Source organism: Aphelocoma coerulescens, chromosome 7 (assembly GCF_041296385.1).
Source record: "Aphelocoma coerulescens isolate FSJ_1873_10779 chromosome 7, UR_Acoe_1.0, whole genome shotgun sequence".
Classification (NCBI taxonomy): Eukaryota; Metazoa; Chordata; class Aves; order Passeriformes; family Corvidae; genus Aphelocoma; species Aphelocoma coerulescens.
Window position 1 is genome coordinate 19,604,786 of NC_091021.1, and position 18,001 is coordinate 19,622,786.

The window sequence follows — 18,001 nt, forward strand, 5'->3', positions numbered from 1 at the left end:
TAATTGCAATAATTTTCTAGAGCTGTTTTATTATCACTAGCAATATTCCTCTCTAGCCCAATTTCCCTGGAGTACATTAATTTACACAGAAACTAAATGTTCTCCTACAATAGAGAACTGGCCAGTAGTGTTTTTATTATTTTGCCATGTGGGTACAAAGAACTAACTAAACCTGTGTGCATTTTAATAGTTATCCTTAACAAGACAGAAAGCCTGACAGAATTTACTAGAATATATCTTAAAATTTTGGAGTCTTATAATGATCCAGAGATTAGACTTCATCAATAACTAGATACAACATGGCCATTTTGATTTTGTCTATGAACAAATATTTGGGCCTGAAATTGCAAGCAAAGCTCATGTGATGGTGAAAGCCAGACTGTTACTCCCCATATAAAACAATACGTGAATGTGAACCTCTGAGAACAAAAGAAGTTAGGTGTTAAAAAGTACAAGAAAACATCTCTACTAAGAAGTCCCAGTCTTTCCAATGCACTCTATAGGATTTTAAGTTCTGTTACAGATACTGGTTTACACTGCTTTCTATGCATATACTTTACATACACTCTCACACAGAACTACTGTGGTGTTCACGTGCTGTTACCAAGCACGTAGCCTGCTCTGGCTCCAGAGAGTTGCTCCTTTGAAATGACTGTAGTACTGGCATCTCTAAGGCCAGATTTCTTGCAGGCAAAAGATGCTTACTGTCTACACAATTTGTGTAAGAGCCCTAAGGATAGGCTCCAAAATGGACTGCTACACATGAAAATTTCATTGCAGAGTGTATGTTTGCATAAACTTTATCATTTTTTCTATTAAAATGAGGATAAAACCCATAAAGCAGAAACTCTGGCTAAAAGCAAATAATGACCATGCCACTATTATTTGAACTAAATAAAAATCACATGACCTTACCTTTCCAGCATAGTGCTGAATACCAAATGACAGTTCCACTCCTTTTGGTCTCCAAAAGTATTTGCATCGTAAGTTATCTTCAAATTTATCTAGACATTGAGAAAAGACATTGATTTAAGTGACAGAGGGATAACTATAATCTTCATCCTAATTAGTTTGCTAAACTGCTGCTCAAGAAGTCAGAACTGCTACAAACACATACTATCAGATTGCTCAGAAATACCAAGCTGAATGGAACAGTTCATTTTAAACTAGCCCAGTAAGACTCTCTTTCAAACACCACTGTGGATGCCTTTGTCCATGGAAAAATATTAAGTAAGAAGACCCAATGAGAAGATGTGAGAAGATTTCTCATATTTTCCAATTAATTTACTTACGTATATGCAAGGTTTGCAAGGTATTTTAACTACATACACTCAGAACTGTGCATATATCACACTCACTTAAATGCCTATTATTTGTATTTTGTCTATTTCTCTATTTGTATTTTTCTTCCTTTCTGCATTCATTGAGCTTTGTGCATCACGTTTTAAGGATATGTTACTGTGTTCAGTCTGGAACTGTCTCTCATGTACCTTTGGACTGCTACAGTATAAAAGAAGCTTCTCTATAAAACCTCTTCTGAGGAAACTTTCTGTTTCCTGTGATTACCCCTAAAGAGCTGACAGAAAAAGAAACACCAGTTTCCAAGAAAAATGTCTTCTATGCCCTGTGATATTTTGTCTTTAATATTTTGTAATGAAATTAGTGCTGTCTGTCCAACACTGAGGGCCCAGATAGCAATTCCTGCCTGCTGAGCCAAGGAAACAGTCCTGGAAGGGAGTAGGATCCAAAGGAACCCATGTTAATGAGAATTAGTGTTTATACTGTGAAACTTGCTATTATACTGATTTACCTGAACAAGCAACTAGAGACCTGAGACCAGAATCAATTGATAAAATTCCCTGTCATGCTGTGTACATCAGAAAATAATATCAAAATTTTTTTTAATGTTAGAATCCATTAATATTTTGTGTTAGGTTTTTCTTTCTATTACCACTTAATTGAGCTGGTATTTAAAGCAACAATAACTAAATTTGGAATATCTGGGGGCTGGGACAGAGTGGTGGAATTAATGACTGGCACACCTGAACAGGGCAAAATACACCACTTTGCTGTTTGCATGAGGGATCTTGCTGTGCTGTGTACAGATCAGCAGTAAGGCCAATCAGCACTGGACCAGGGAAAGTGCCTCTGGAAGAGTGCCTCTGGAAGTAGAAGTTCAATATTCAGTATTAACTGATTTATTGCAACCCACAGGGAGGCAGACAACTTTAGTGCACAAAGGAGGAGTGTTGGAGGTTAGTATTTTTCCTTTGTTTTTTTTTTTGTTTTTTTTTTTTTTACTTTCTCTCAGGGAATTTTGTCCCATCTGTGACCTAGGAGATGATAAGGACTGGTACTTAAAAGATACAAAAGAAGTGGCCAAGGTAGGGGGAAGTGTGCAGCGGGCTACTCTTACCCGAGGGGTTTTCTATTGGGAAGGGCAAAGATACTGCGAGACTTTAGTTGGGGGCTGAGGGGCTCGGCTCAGCTCCTAGCTCTGTCTTGCTCCTGGGATCGGAGGGAGAGACCACCAGTCTGTAGTGGCTGTGAGAAAAATTCGCTGCCACTGTGGAGCTCCATCTTTTCACTGTGTTTTTTACTGCGTCTACCATGAGTGAGGCTTTGCTCATAGCAGCAGCTGGTGAACTGACACCTTATGGAACAACCTGCCTCACTGGAAAAGACCCTCACCATCTACTCCAGTGCCTCAGGGGAAAACCCAGGACCCCCACCCCCCTCCCCCTTCCTGGAGGGCGTGTCTCCCTGGCTGCGTGCCGCAGCAACCCAGCCCCGCTGTTGTCTGCCACTGCCTTGGGCTTTTTCACTACACTCTAATCCAACACCCCGTGTCTGCCCGGCTGTCCGTGGCTCCTGCTAAGGCTGTGAAGTCTTCTGTTACATTGTGTTTGCTGCCCTGGAGTGTGCCTGCCTCTGCCATTCCGGCCTCTGCTCCGAGGTCCCTGCTGCAGCCCATGTCACCACCCAGCCCTCCCGCCATTACCACGTGAGGGAGACGCGGCCGCGCTCGCGCCACAGCGCCCCCTGCAGGCGCGGGGGAACCATGGCAGCCGCCCTGCCCGGCCGGGAGCCACCAGCGCCCCTGCCGGCTGTGAGCGGAACTGCACCGAGGGGAAAGGGCCCGCGGCCCAGGGAGGCTGGCACCGGGTTTGTGGTTCTGCTTGTTCTTGCTGCCGTTGTTGTTTGTTTGCCTTGTTACACATACATATGTATGTATACATTTATATGTGTATATGTACATAAAAAAAGAACTATTAATTCTTTTCCCATATCTTTGCCTGAAGCCCTTAATTTCAAAGTTATAATAATAATTCAGAGAAAGAGGTAATATTTTCCATTCCAAAGGAGGTTCCTGCCTTCCGTGGCAGACACCTGACTTTCAAACCAAGACAAGGAGCAGAATGAAACCATAGTACTCATTCTATCTGTGACATGAATTCCAGTTTCAGCTCAACCTAGCAGTAGTGAAAAACCTTGTACATGCATTATGCAATTTAACTGGAAACTGTTATTTTTCTCTAACAGTTTGAGTCTCTGTGGCACATTCCACTGAAGGAAATGGAACTCTGTGTCGTATCACAGGGGAAAATGCGGCTCTAGTAAATAAATGCAAGACAACAACTTTAAATGTGGCATGCGCTGCATATTTTAAGATTGGCACCAAGATTTGTTAAAATGTATGTAAAATATGTATGAAGACAGGGAAATACTCAGCCAGATGGCACACCAGAAATAACACACACTTCCTATTTATGACGAGATAATCTGGAATGAAGCAGTATTTTCTAATTAGATAAACATGGGCCTAGGAACCTGTGAGACCTAAATTTTACTTTCAACACTAATGCTACCCACAGGGTGGTCCTAGATACAAGATTCTACCATGTCTCAGCCTTCCCTTCAGCAAATGGGGATAAGTACTGCCTGGTCTATCCCACATACATGTACAAGACACAGGATATTTCCTTGTAACCTTGGAAAAACAATAAGCCCTTGCCACCTGATACTTAAGACAACTTTTCCAATTTGAAAAGGATAGAAAGCACATAAGCAGAGAAAAATGATGAAGCACAATGAAAAATATACTTGAATGTCAAATGAAATGACACAAACTCAGGACAACTAGGCTAGGAAAACTTGAATAAAGATGACATTGCATCCTCTTACAATACATTTGTCATTTCCCAGACCTTTCCCAGAGTTTTGCTTGCACATACCAACTAAAGTTAGGTCGGTTGCCTGAGGAAATCTACTTTCTTCATCTAGTAGAGAGAGAAGACCCATGGGTTTCTGAAGGAACATATCTAAAAGTGGACGGTTGTCCTCATACTCCACTGTAGCAGCATCAATTCCCTCACTCTGATATTCCATCTACAAAAGTCACCAGCACAGTTTTAACATTGAACCAGTAAAAGCAACATCATCATTAGGGCATTTATGATGCACACCAATGCTCTATAGGCCCCAACAAGATCATTTACAAAACTTCAACAGAAAGATGCCATTATCTCACATTTAAATCACATACCCATTTTATAAAGTACTCCTGAATATGATTATGGTGTAGGATGGTTGATTCAGCTAGACCTTAACAGAGCTGAATTTACCTGCTCCAGTGCAAAGATATGTTGATTGAAATAAAACTGGATCTGTTCATTAGCAATATTTATGCACAGCTGTTCAAAAGAATTTCTTGCGAAGTTCTCAAATCCAAATATGTCTAGTATCCCAACATTCATCCCACTTTCAGCACTGCTGCATGTGAAAATACAAACAAAATTCATTATGGGCAACACAAAGTTAAAGTAAAAATAAACATGGTAACTAAGATTGCATAACTGATTCACTCTGCTACAAAAATAAAGGAGGAAAAGTATGTCTGAACCTAAGACAACTTGTGCATTTGTTTAGCATTGTTAAGACTTTTGTTTTCCACTTGCTTACAAATTTTCACAAAGAAGGCAGGAAAACCATAGGTGCAAAGTAACAGACACATAGCAGTGCTACTGAAACAAGGGGTTTCAGTAGGCAGATCCCAAATAAAATCTACTGTCTGCTCCTCCAGGCAGACAAAATGTGTCAAGGTTTAAGGGTATTTTTTTGCTACACTCATTCAGAAGGGTAATTACCAAGTCTGCAGCTGCTACAAGCTGGACTGTTAGAAGTCCATGGGCTAACTCAAGTACACTCATACCACAGTCACCACCAGAACTGCATGAAATGGATGAGAATATGTCTATATGACATAGCAAAGTAGCAAGTAGACATCTCAGATCAGGGGCATTTTCACAGCACCTGAGAGGTTCTCTTGTCTCTAAAATCTCTACAGCTTCTTCAAAAGATCAAACCAGCCAGATCAGTGCCTGGCAATGAAATCATAAGGATGCACAATATAATGTTTCTGTAATTATTAAAAAAAAAAATCACATCTCAAGTAGCAGCACAATAATAATAATCTGAAGTCTGCATTTATTACTTCCTTACAAAAGCAAGGGGACTGTAAGGACTGTGAATACATACTGAAGTTTTTCAGCGTCCTTCAATTATCTATCAGCCTTCTGTATGATTTCATGTTCACCACACAGGAAGCATCTTTTAAAAAAAATTGTACAGCACTTCAACCACCCAATTTCCATTGACTTCAGTAGCTAAATTCTATTCAGCTCTTTGAAAATGATGGGGTTAATGTCCTGGAAACAGGATTCAGTATCACAGCATGAAAGCCATTTTGAAGCCTTAGCCAAAATAAACACAGCACTCTTTCTGCAAAATCAAAATATACAAATGGATGAGCCCATCAGACATATGCACAGTAAGTACAGATGATTCAGTGATGTGTAACTTGCCATATATTTTTATCTGGCTGAAGCAGTGTATTAATACGATTTACAATCCAGCTGAAGAGCCGCCCATAAAGTGCTTTAGACATGGCATCTCGCACGTCCGCTGCTTTGTCCACGGTGTTTGTTCGGATAATAGTCTCCCCCCGTGTTACAACACAGTGGGAGGTTAGGGCCTCTTGAAGTTCTTCTGACCCAATGCTTAGTAATGCAGCAGCTAAAAGACAGTGGAAAAAGGCACACAACTGTGATTATGCAGTGGAAATCACCAGCATTGACCAACTGCTACCATGAGCTAGAGACTACCAAAAATAGAGCCAAATTCCATTTACAGAACTAACAATGTTCAAAAGTATATACCATTATCTAAGGCTTCTGGGTCAGGAACCTCACTTTTATCTGTTTGGTGTTGTGAAGAAATAGCAGCAAACTCAATATTTCCAGTATTTAAGATTCCAGTCAGTATTCTGTACACTGAGTACACTTCCTGTAAAAGATGACAAGAAGCACTTTGAAGGAATTCAGTTAGATACATACATCATATTTAGGCTATGAAAGAAAAACATGGGCATTGAAATGGCTATTAAAGCTTGTAGCTTTCTCTGAGACCAAGTTCTACAGGTTCAAGTAAGCTTCTATTTACACAAGAAATGGTGCAACAGAAGTGCCTGAGTACTAACTGGGACCTCAGGCTGGTCTTGCCTTCTGAGTGTGTGGTTACACTTTCACAGTTCAATTCTGTCATAACAGAGATTTTGTGGCTCACAAAATTTTGTACATCCACAAAGCCAAAGGGTAGCACTTGGAGCTGGTTTTCATAAAGAAGGTCAATAATGGTTTAGCAACTGAATATCTTACCTCATCAGTAAATCCTATAATTCTAAAACAGTGCTGAATCGCTTCAAATTGTCTTCCATAGGAATCTTTAGTAACAATATCATGCATTACTCTTCCAGTTTCATTATCAATATATCTAAATAGAGTGGGAGAAAGAAAGCATCACACTACCACATATGTCAATACAAGCTCCAGTGACTTAAGTGCAAATACCTCAGTAACTGGAAAGAACATTTATCTCAATAACTTCCAATTATATAGTTTGATGCTAATTCATAAGTTTTTGTTTCTGTTGCATTAACATCTGCTTATTCTTTGTTAATGTCTATTAATGTTACCAACATTTCACACACATCCCCTCACCCAGCAGAGATCAGATGCACCCAAAGTACAAACACCAATTAAAAACCTCCAAAGCATATTCTGGGTTCTTCCTGAACCTGAAGTATTATGGTAAGAAATCATAAGGTGGGTTGCCTGCATTTGGAAGTATGACAAAATATCAACATAATGAGCTTGGTTCTTCCTCTTACTCATTTAATAGTTCACCTTTTCAAGCAAATACAAATAATATAATGCCTTAGTGTCCATCTTCTTCTCACCTTGGGAGGATTAAAATAGATCCTTAAGGGATGGAGAAGGATTAAGAGAGATTTTAAGGCATCATACTGAAAGCAAGTGCTGATCAATAGCTAATTTCAATGAGCAGTTAAAGCAAGAGAGTGATAGTTACCTAGGAGGCTTTTTATCAGGAAGTCTATATTCAGAAAGTTTCTTCTGATGATAAAGGCCGGCATAAATATAATAAAATATATGGAAATTTTTTTCTCCCCTGGAAAAAAAAAGTATCCTTTTAAAGTGCCTGTGTTTATTCTTGTGGCATCTTGTACAATGAATGTAAAAGTAGTTCTTATAATGAGCTCACTGAAGCAAGCTAGCAAATCTCCCACTTGTTTTAGTAGTGTAGGATCAACTGCTGTGAAACACAGAAAACCCAGTGAACACAACCTTTCTCCAAAGAATGAAGTGACTCTGGCTTCTACTCCAAAAGAACCTGACTATTCTTGTTGTCACAGCACTGTAGAAAGGATTATTTTTTTAACAGAAGACAGAAAAGTACCTAAACTACAGAATTTTTGATAGTTAATTCAAACACTATATAAATGCCATAGGACAGACAATTAATATACCTACACAGCCTGTTTTATGACCCTTGATTTTTCAAGTAGATATTCAGAAATCTTTGCCCCCATTACAGCTCCCGTAGGTGTAAACATCATTTCCAGATATTTTCCAAAGCGACTTGAGTTGTCATTGATGGCAGTGCAGGCATTTCCAAATGCTTCAACCAGAGGATTCACCTGAAGAATTTTCTCACGCAAAGCACGGTTATTGGCCTTGACAGAAGAGATACAAATCAGAAGGAGAATTAAAATAATATAATGCTTACCCACAATCCAGTTCTTGCTTCAGAAGCAAAGAATCCCCTTCTCATGCTTGTATGGAATTAGGTATTGTGCTAACCTTTATATTTATACACCAAGAGGTCCAACAAACTGATAAGAAAATCTCCCACAGGTAGAAAAATACAGATTCTTCTTTCTCTGCAATTGTTCCATCTCTGACTTGTTTTATAATTAGTTAAGAGTACCAAAACCACAGTAGACTAAAGATGTCTACTTCACGTTAACCAGACATGGTTAATTTTCCCATTATTTTGTGCTAATAGCATTACTGATTACATTTAAATGTGTAAGATCTTCTAAAATTAGAGCCACAGCAATATTTGTCATTCTTTATTGTATAAATAATGTTATATGTGATAAACACTGTACATAACTACAGGTACTGAACACTCAGAATCTGGCACCTTCTCTTTAAAAAACTATTGACTGGCTTGGTGTGAATCATACTCTTGCATCTTAATTCAATAATCTCACATGCATGATTACTACGTCACTAAATCAAGTGTGACAATTCACATGAACAGCTTTAAGTATTAAAGATTAAATAAAGTGAACATTGGGGTAGGGTTGGGAAGATTTCTTCATAATTTTACATAATTGGCTGGGAAATACCTTTCCCAAGAAGGTCAAATGTTGGACGATCAGATGGGCACTTTCTGTCTTTCCGGCACCACTTTCCCCACTGATGATAATGCACTAAACACACACACACAAAAGAAAAATTAAGTGCATAGCTCACCACATGGTCAATTTTTTCTATTACCACTCCTACCTGTTATTTCATGCTTAGTGCCAAAACTACAGAATACTTTAGGAGTCAACTCCCTTCTGAAAGGAGAGATAAGCAAAGGCTCAGTGTAATAATTTATTCCCTAGATTACTAAAATGCATCTCGCAATGCCTGATCACAAGGTGCATGTCTGAAGCAGTGACTGAATTTCGAAGGCCTAGAACACATAAACAAGTGACTATGCCTGAGCTCACTGCATTGACTTCATGTGAATTAACATGAATCACAGGGTACAGCTCTTTTTAACACACTGACCAAGAGTTTGCTCTGAAAAATAATCTTAAATAATAGGTCCTTTGTAGAGTGGCTATTCTGTAGCTGATGCTGATATTCAACCTAGAACAGCAAACTAGCACCTAAACATTTCAGAAAAATGTGCATCTGTTCACTGGATGATTCTGAGAGGACATATCCACCTCCTTCCTGCATGAGCAGTCCTTAACACATGGTATTTTATAGGCTTTAAAAGGCTTCCAGAGTCAAGAGACTAGCTAGAATGGTCTAAATCACTTTCCTTCTCTCTGCTCTTATGCTTCATGGGCAAAATGGAAGTTGAAAGCCAGTTCTCATCGGAACACAGAAAAATGCAGATCATAGAAAGTTTGAATTCTAACAGCATTTTTAATTTGCCCATTTTTCCATGTATTCTACAGACCATCAGTACAAATACTATTCTACTTAAGGTAAAGTATCAACTGACATATAATTAAAATCTTAACACTGAGCAGTTGCATAGGTTCACATGTTTTTATGCAAACATCTGAGAACTATTTGCATGATACTGTGAATACTCAAGATTCTTGGCTGGGAAAAGATACAAGGTTCTAAAATACTTGCTGCAATGGCACTTCATATGGAACTGAGACTTGTGAAAAGGATTGAAAGATGCAGCAGCTATCTGGTGGTACCTTGTGGTGCCTGACAGCAGGTGCAGGGACCAACTTTACATAATGTGTGCAATATGACATTTGCAGCTCATTTATTTGCTTTCTGTCAGTTATTTTTGCTCCTGGAAATAGGTAGCACATCAATTACACTACCTAACTTAATTGTTTTTGTGTGACTAGGTAAGTCATGCACAACAGTTTACACAGTTAAGGCCCATGAGGCCTTATAGAATTGGTCAGAACTTGACTATTGCTTCAGGAGAAATACTAGACTGAAGTAAATTTTCAAGCTTCACAGGAGAAAAAACAGGAGAAAGCTCAATGGATAAAGCAAACAGAATCAATACATTTTCAGTCTGGCTATAGTGCTTATCTGGTGCACCTTTATGTGAAGAACCAGCATAACACTGGCCAGGTAATGGAGATAAACAAGCTCCTGTAATACTTCGGAAACAGGAAACAGGAAACTGATTTAGATCTGAATGAAGATTATTTTCTAAAGAGGTACAAAACATATAATATTAAAGATGCACAAAGTTAGCCTAATGAGCTGATGCAATTACGAATCTTTTTCCTCAGACCACAAGTTCTCACATAAGTTACTCTACATGAGTACTTGTTTTCTTTAATGCCACCATCAAAGAACATGTAAGTCATTAAAGAAGTATTAACCATCTCTCAGGTTAGTATACTTCCACATAACCAGTAAAACTCCTGTTTTCTTGATCATTAATGTTCCTTTTATGTGTCTCCTTTTCTTGGCATTTTCTGATTTCAGGCTTTTCATTATTTTATTTCATTTTTGTGACTTTAAGAAAACATTTTCTACTAAATATTGTGTGGTGTGAAGGGTAAAATCATGAGGATTTTATAAATAAAAATAATTATCAGCCTTCAGTATTCATGTACACACAGCACATCAAATTAGAAAGAGTATGAAGTTATAATCTTAAGAATGTGGTAAAATCTTCTACAGCATGGTATTTTATTCTCATTAAAATCACTGCTATATAATTGGATTTGTGTCCTTATTACATTTACAATAGACCCATCCTTAATTTATTTTTACTAAAAAATTCATTAATGGTTCCTATTTTTTGTGACTTAGCATCTTTTTGCAATAGAAAAGTGGTTCAAACTGTGTTAATCTGCTATGGCATTGAGAACCTCCTATTTAACACAAATGTAAATTATTGAAATACCTAAGTCAAGACAGGCCTAGAAACAGTGTGCAGCAATACTTTGCTGCTGGAGTCAACTGTCAGGACTTCGTGGGTGTCCAGGAAACTATATTGATCAGGTACCTCCATCATCTTATTTGACCTTTCAGTCTCTTTTACATCACTGTGTCCTCTTCAGAACTCCCAGATCTGACCAGATTTCTACTCTGGTTTTGCTGATATAGGAATAAAAGGCTTAAAGAAAAAATTTCCCAAAATACTACATAACAGAACATTGTTCTGCCCTGTAGCACAATGGCAGTATGTTTAATATAAAACTTTAACCAAAATGAACAGATTCTTACCTGATCTTTGCTGAATGTAACCATGCTTTGGTAGGCAGCATCTGCAGAGGCAAATATGTGGGGGGGATTTGATGAACGCTTCACACCATGGTAAAGCTTGGAGAACTAAATTTAAAGAAATACACACAATAGTCAAAATACGCAACTTAGCTACATAAATCAGAACTGAAAAGAGGACAGTGACTATCATCTGCCTGTTCAACAGAAGGTAGTTGACTGTTATACCACAGAACTTCCACTGAATCACCTGGAAGAGGAGTGGTAACTCTCGGCACTGCCCAATTTCCAGAATACAAATTACAACACCTAGAACGTACTCTGATGTTTCCTGCACAAGACAATGAAGAGGACTCTATCACAAGGAGGAGAATTTCAAACACAAGCCTTCAATCAAGGAAATAAGCAATTTATACAAAAGAAACTTACAGTGAATCTGAAATCTGGCCCCCTATCTGATTTAGACATCCCTGGAGACTAATTTATTTCTATCTCCACCTCTCTTCATATTTGTAGGGAATTAAACTGGCCTTTATGTTTACAGCATTTGATTAATTTGTTTCTTTTTAGCCAGAGCTGATGGCACAGGACATGTAATAATCCATAGTCAGAGCAATTATTCAGCAAGCAAAAACCTCAGCATGAGGAGGTTCATATAACCATCTTCTGGTTCCCAGAAGGAAGCCCTAAATGCTAGACAAGAGTCACAGCTGTGCCTGGGGTAATCTCTATCCCTCCTGTGGAATTTGTGCCTCCAAGAAGTGAATGAAATCAAATGAAACTGAATTTAACAAACAAAACAAAACAAAATAAATATTTAGCCACACTGTTCTGGAAAAAGAAAAGGCTGAAGTTCAGTCTGTGCTCCTTACTTCCAGCATCACTTAAGTATTTTAGCTAGTGGTGTTAATACAAGATGTAAAGCAAGTACCATCCTCAGCTTGGAATCTCTCTTACCTGGGGAGAATAAATGCTGAGATTCTGGAAGGGGTTCAAGGCTATTAAAATGTCTCCAACATAAGTATAAATCTGTAAGTCAGCATAACGTTTTTGCAGCTGATGGATAATGGTATCCTGAGAAGATTACAAAAAGTTTGATAGTTATACAGTATTTTCCCACTTAGGAAGATTTTTGTAAATATACTGAGAACACTGTTTAAGAAATACTTATTGTAAGTGTTACTAATTATTTTTTAAATGCCAAACCCACAAAATCAAATATTTTCAAAATTCTTGCCAATGTCATAAAACTAAGTTGAATAGCAATTCCTAATTGCAAATTAGAATATTTTCTTATATCAGCCTGAGAAGCAAGTCTTCTGAAGAGAAAATGGTGGTACACATGGTACATGTTATTGCTGCACTTCATAGTACATGTCCATTTAATTTTTTTTATTTGGCCATGAAAAAAGGATAATAATTTTTCAAGGATTAAATTTTAAGTAGTGGTAAAAGACTGTTTAAACAGGACACTAGCACAATTGATTACAATGTCTTTTTCTTGCTGGCATGTAATTTAAGGATTATCAACACAAAAATGTAGAGATATTCTGCAAATAGGGGATATTGTGAAATACGAAATTGATAGTTTTACCACTTTTTATCCAGAAGCTGCAGGTAATATATTATTCAATATAAATAAATCATTTTAGAAAAAAAAAATCACTTAAATCCAGATCTTTATGACTAAACTTCACATTTTAGGAAACTCACAAAAATAATTTAAACTAGCATCACTCATAATTAAGTTTTTCCACGTAATAGTATTCACTGCTACTACTTTTATGCCACTATATAGATTAACGAAGTGAGGGCAGCAAATCAGTCATGTGAGAATTCCTTTGCCTTGATGAGAGAAAAGATTGCAAGAAGGAATTATTTTCATTTTTCTAAGAGAGGCCTAAAAAGCAGAAATAGGCAAGAATGTGAGGTACAATTGTCAGAAACTGCTACTCAGACAGTACAGTACCTCATCGAGAACTTCTAGGTTTACCAGATCATCATCTAGAGAGTACTTGTCAGCTCTGTCCACATGGTAAGGTCTTCTAGTATGTATCTGTTCATGCCTGGAAGTTGTTAGCAGAGCACCAGTGTTATAAAAGTGTATTAGAGACAGCAAACATTAAGATGCAAAGGGGAGTCACGGGTGAATGTTTTTGTCATGCAGAAACTCAGACATGCTCTCTGAAATGTGTAATTTTGCTTGCAATGTCCTTTTATAAAAGCAATAGATCAGCTTGCTGTCCAGTGTACTACCTGTTTTCTCTTTCACAATATATAACCCCATCTACTTATCAATGTTCAGCAAAGATTTAGCTACAGACTTACTATTCTTCACTCACACTCAGTAAACCATAAAAAAATTCTTCGTCTTTTCCCTTCCCTCCTTCCTCTAAGTTAATAAACTACCACTCAGTTTAATTAAATGTTACCCCCATGTGCCCAGCCATAGTACTGTCATCTAAAGAAGTTATAAGAAGCAGTAAGTAGTATAAAATCCTATTGTTACCTTGATGTATGCCAAAGTGCCTCCTCAGATGACCCTAGACGTGGCCCAAAACAACATTTTTGAACCACAGCTGCCATCCGACTTTAAATTGTATGGATGTTCAGTCAGCTTGTCTCCAGAGATTTAACCCACACAATAAGCAGCAGAGACAAACTGTCACATAACCCCTTTATAATCAGATTATACTGAAGGAATCTTTGAAAATGTGGTGTATATGTTTTTAAACAACACATCATATTGAAACGGGAACAAATTAAGAGGCTGTAACATGTCTTCCACAGAGGGTGTGAAATATGAATGCTGTAAGTGCAACTAGGCTTTTCTTTACAACAAACATAATCAAAGCATAGTAGAAGGACACCCACCGAGATACAGTCTGCATCCTGCTGAGTAACACTTAGCATTGATCCTCAATGACAGTCCTTGACAGATTGTTTTTGCATTGGTTGCCATGTAGAAAGTAAGAATCACATGATCAAGCATCCCAAAACATGGCTAAATATTATATCAAGCACTAACAGAACAGTAACCTGGCAGGAAACACTTGTTTATCTATAATGTTCAAGGTTAATATGAAGATTTAGTGGGTCTTTTTTCTTTAATCATATCTTCATATGCTCTTGGAATCCTTTTTCAAGAATTAACAATGAGGCATTTGCATTTTCCCCTGTTATGTACACTTCTACATTTCAAGCTAATCAGCTTTTATTCAGTAAAGAGAATTTTTTCATATCCAAGAGCTATTACATCACCAGAAGAATTATTGCATGGAAAGCCTCTAACAAAGAGGAAGGAGTGTTAGCCACGAGTACAGCTTCCCTGACAATTGTGAATCACATTTAAAGATCATATTTTTCTTATGTCTATTTTTATTCATTTTCCTCATTTCCTTTTGGCTACTCAGTGAGTTCTAGAAAACTATTCTGTAATGGTTTATTTGAATTATAACTAAATAAAACTGTGCAAACTGTTTTGTCAGCAGGAAATAAAACAGTGGGAAGACAGCAGGTTTTGCTGATAGTCCCACTACATTCCCACAGATGGTGGTTTGCTTGATGTTGTACATATGAAGCAATGAAAGAAGGACATACAAACACAAATACAAAGCTATGAAAGAAAAATTGTTATAGTGGGTATTATTTCCCGTGGGCAGCATAGTGATCATTTCAATTTGTTCAAAATTCCATTCAATTAAATCTTCCATTTCCTGGTCTTCAATTAGGTATTGGGTTGTGGGTTCTTTTAGGCTTTTTTTTTTTTTTTTGCATCACTGTATGCAAAAACATTACACTTTGGTGACAAGCCAGATCCCTAAAGGAGTAAGAATGCACAATGTGCTACTAGGGTTTTTAAGTGTTGTTTCCCTTTCAAACCAGAACTCAACCTCTATTTTATCCTATTACTGCACAGAAAAATGCTGTTGTAAATAATGTAAATCATTTAGAGATGGGAGCACCCCTCGGTCTACAAATGAAGGAAATATTTTAACAGTTGTTTTACTCCATGAAGATGTAAATGGCAAAGCAACAGCTCAACATTATAGCTAACATAACTCCTCTGTGAGGCTTTTTCTTCCTGGAGCAAAACATCATAGCCACAATACTGAATTGCAACAAACTGCAAGTAGGGATGCATCTATCAGAGGTGCAAGGAGGAGGGGGAAGAGGGCACATTCAAACCTAAGCATGTCTAATTGCAGAATGGCTTTGTAAACTAATCTGTTATCTGATTGTGTATTAAACTCCTGCTGTTTGTTCACCTTAAGTGATAAACCAATCAATTTTTTTTTTTATTGGAAAGAGTTCCTCTCAAACCTATGTAAATAAATAGGGAAACTGGTCTTAGTTAATGTAAGGAAAACATATATACCTTTGTGCATACATTTTCTGGCACTTAACTCATTTTCCTAAGTACATGATTAAGAAGAGGATATTAGGAGCATAACATCACATTAGCTTCAAATCTCCTGCTGGCCTCATCAGTTTTCTACTGACCCTATGTCCTCCAGTGCATTGACAGAGTGGGAAGGAAAAATACAGACAGTAACCTTTAATTATTTCCACAATTTTACATCAGAAATACAATCTGCTTTTAAAACATATTTTTAAAATTCTTAAAAAACAGAAGGAAACATTCTTAATTGGGGAAATAACTTTCAGTATATATTTTGCATAAAAAGTAGAATTATCAGTCATTTTTTCAATTACCCTTCCTTTCGGGCAACATATAAAAAGTACAAACTCTAAGCAAAAGGAAAATCAAAGATGTTATTTTCCTTAAGTTTCCAGCAACTTTCTGAAGCTATCCCTGCAAGATGTAGTCTCTTCACAAAACGAACTGCCGTAAAGGGTGCAAAGGGCGTCACTCAAGGTACCTAACTTTATTATAGAACCACAGGATGGTTTGGGTTAGAAGAGACCTGAAGAGCACCATTAGATTGATTCCAGAAATCTAGTGATGACCACTGTCTGTTGAAAAAGGCTCTATGCTCCAGAGCACCCACCCATTACCATTTTATCAGGCGGGAATAGCTGGAAGGGACAGTTTTCTTGGATTTTGGAGGAGGCGCAAAAGGCAAGAAGCATTTCTCCCTTGGGAGAACCATTTCATGAAAAGTCAGGAAGCATTCATTTGTTCTACTTCTTGTAGAGATAGTCTGAAAGATGGTAACCAGTTACAGTAATAGAAGTGCACTGTAAATAGCTATACACTCATATATCCTGCTATCAAGGGATGGGGAAAGAAAAGCTATATGGACCACACAGACTTCTAGATCAAAAAGTCATTTTGCTGGCAGGTCCAACCTGAGCAATAAAGCAACACAGACCAAGAATTTTTGCCTACATTGGGAAGCTTCTTCTCTGATCTCTCTCCCCTCCACCCCTAGCATCCTTAGGGCCTTTCAAGAGGCCTTTACTGTGGCCTCTTGGTGCAGTTAAGCATTTATGTTTACTGTTTATTTGTTTATTTCTAGGATTTACAAAGGTACAATGGTTTCTGTATTTGGTCTTCTTTACGTTATTGCCAATTTAAAAATTAATTCCTGAGATTTACAAGAAAAATACTCAACACAGTAAGAAAGAAAAAAAGGAGAGAGTGTGATACTGCCACGCAGAGATACACAGCCTATTTCCCATGCATTGCAAAGACTTCATTTTGCTTGTTTACATCAAGTTTCAGCCTTAAGTAATTTGTTGAAGCAAGGTCATAACAGAGGCACTGACACAGCCTTAATTACAATATAAATGCTACAGCTATAGTTTACAACCTCCAGTAAAAACACATACATTATACTCAGAACAGGATCACTTTCAGGGGCCACAGCAGCTTTGAGATTAAAAAAATATATATTAAAAAGGGGAAAAAAGAATTTTAAAGTCATTTGCCTAATATTCATATAGAAGAAGGCTGGAAGAATTGCATTAAATTACACTGTGTATAGCATCAGAGAACTATTTCTGGTTCTGTTTCTGTTATTATCTTTGAGTCCAAAGAAAATTACTGGCTGGATGCAATCAAGTTCCTTGTGGTTAATTGCTTTCAAATCTAAATGTGAGCTGGCAGAAAAGCTTGATATCTAGTAGTAAGAATTACTTCCTTGGATGGACTGCTGCTGTAATCCAGCTGGTTCATAAGAAGGGGGAAGCTGCCAAGACACTGTAGCGTCATTCTAATATCTGACAAGGTAGCCTGAACATACCTGCCCTTCTCAGACTATTAATAGCTCCTTTCGGTTTTTTTCCCCTTTTCTATTTTTTCCCCAGGCTTCTTCAAGTTTGATGCCTCCTGATGTACTGATTTGCATTTTATCCTTCAAAATGCAAGGTTTCACAAGTGTCTGTTCCCCATTACAGAAACAAACTTCTAAATGGTGACCAGCAGTAGCACACTGACCCAGCATCACCCAAAACTGCAAACTCCAAAGTCTTTATTGTCTACCTTGAATTGTTTAAAACCATATTCATGCAAATGCTGAAGTTTCTTCATTCTTTTAAAAACTGAAATGAGAGGTTAGTAGATCTTTTCTGATTCCTATGAAGAAGCATATTTACATACAGGAACATAAGATACCTAGTTTGTAGGAAAACATCCAAGAGAAGAATGAGCCATGTCTGGAGTTGGCCTCTCCAAA

The 18,001-nt window shown here is 37.6% G+C and overlaps 1 protein-coding gene across 3 annotated transcripts in view; it reads right to left on the reverse strand.

The window, feature by feature from the left end:
• Positions 1-18,001, reverse strand: part of MYO3B (myosin IIIB) — a 207,787-nt gene that overhangs the window by 95,177 nt on the left and 94,609 nt on the right. For 2 of the 3 annotated variants that reach the window (XM_069020690.1, XM_069020689.1), the window contains 9 exons: positions 13,330-13,426; positions 12,318-12,434; positions 11,364-11,468; positions 8,774-8,857; positions 7,890-8,092; positions 7,429-7,527; positions 6,717-6,831; positions 6,219-6,345; positions 5,514-6,075 (listed from right to left, as the gene is read on the reverse strand). In XM_069020690.1, coding sequence (XP_068876791.1) covers positions 5,846-6,075; positions 6,219-6,345; positions 6,717-6,831; positions 7,429-7,527; positions 7,890-8,092; positions 8,774-8,857; positions 11,364-11,468; positions 12,318-12,434; positions 13,330-13,426 — 1,177 coding nt within the window. In that variant the 3' untranslated portion in view covers positions 5,514-5,845. Of the gene's footprint in view, positions 1-915; positions 1,005-4,235; positions 4,390-4,625; positions 4,774-5,513; positions 6,076-6,218; positions 6,346-6,716; positions 6,832-7,428; positions 7,528-7,889; positions 8,093-8,773; positions 8,858-11,363; positions 11,469-12,317; positions 12,435-13,329; positions 13,427-18,001 lie in introns of those variants that run through there. The other variant, XM_069020693.1, reaches the window with a different exon arrangement.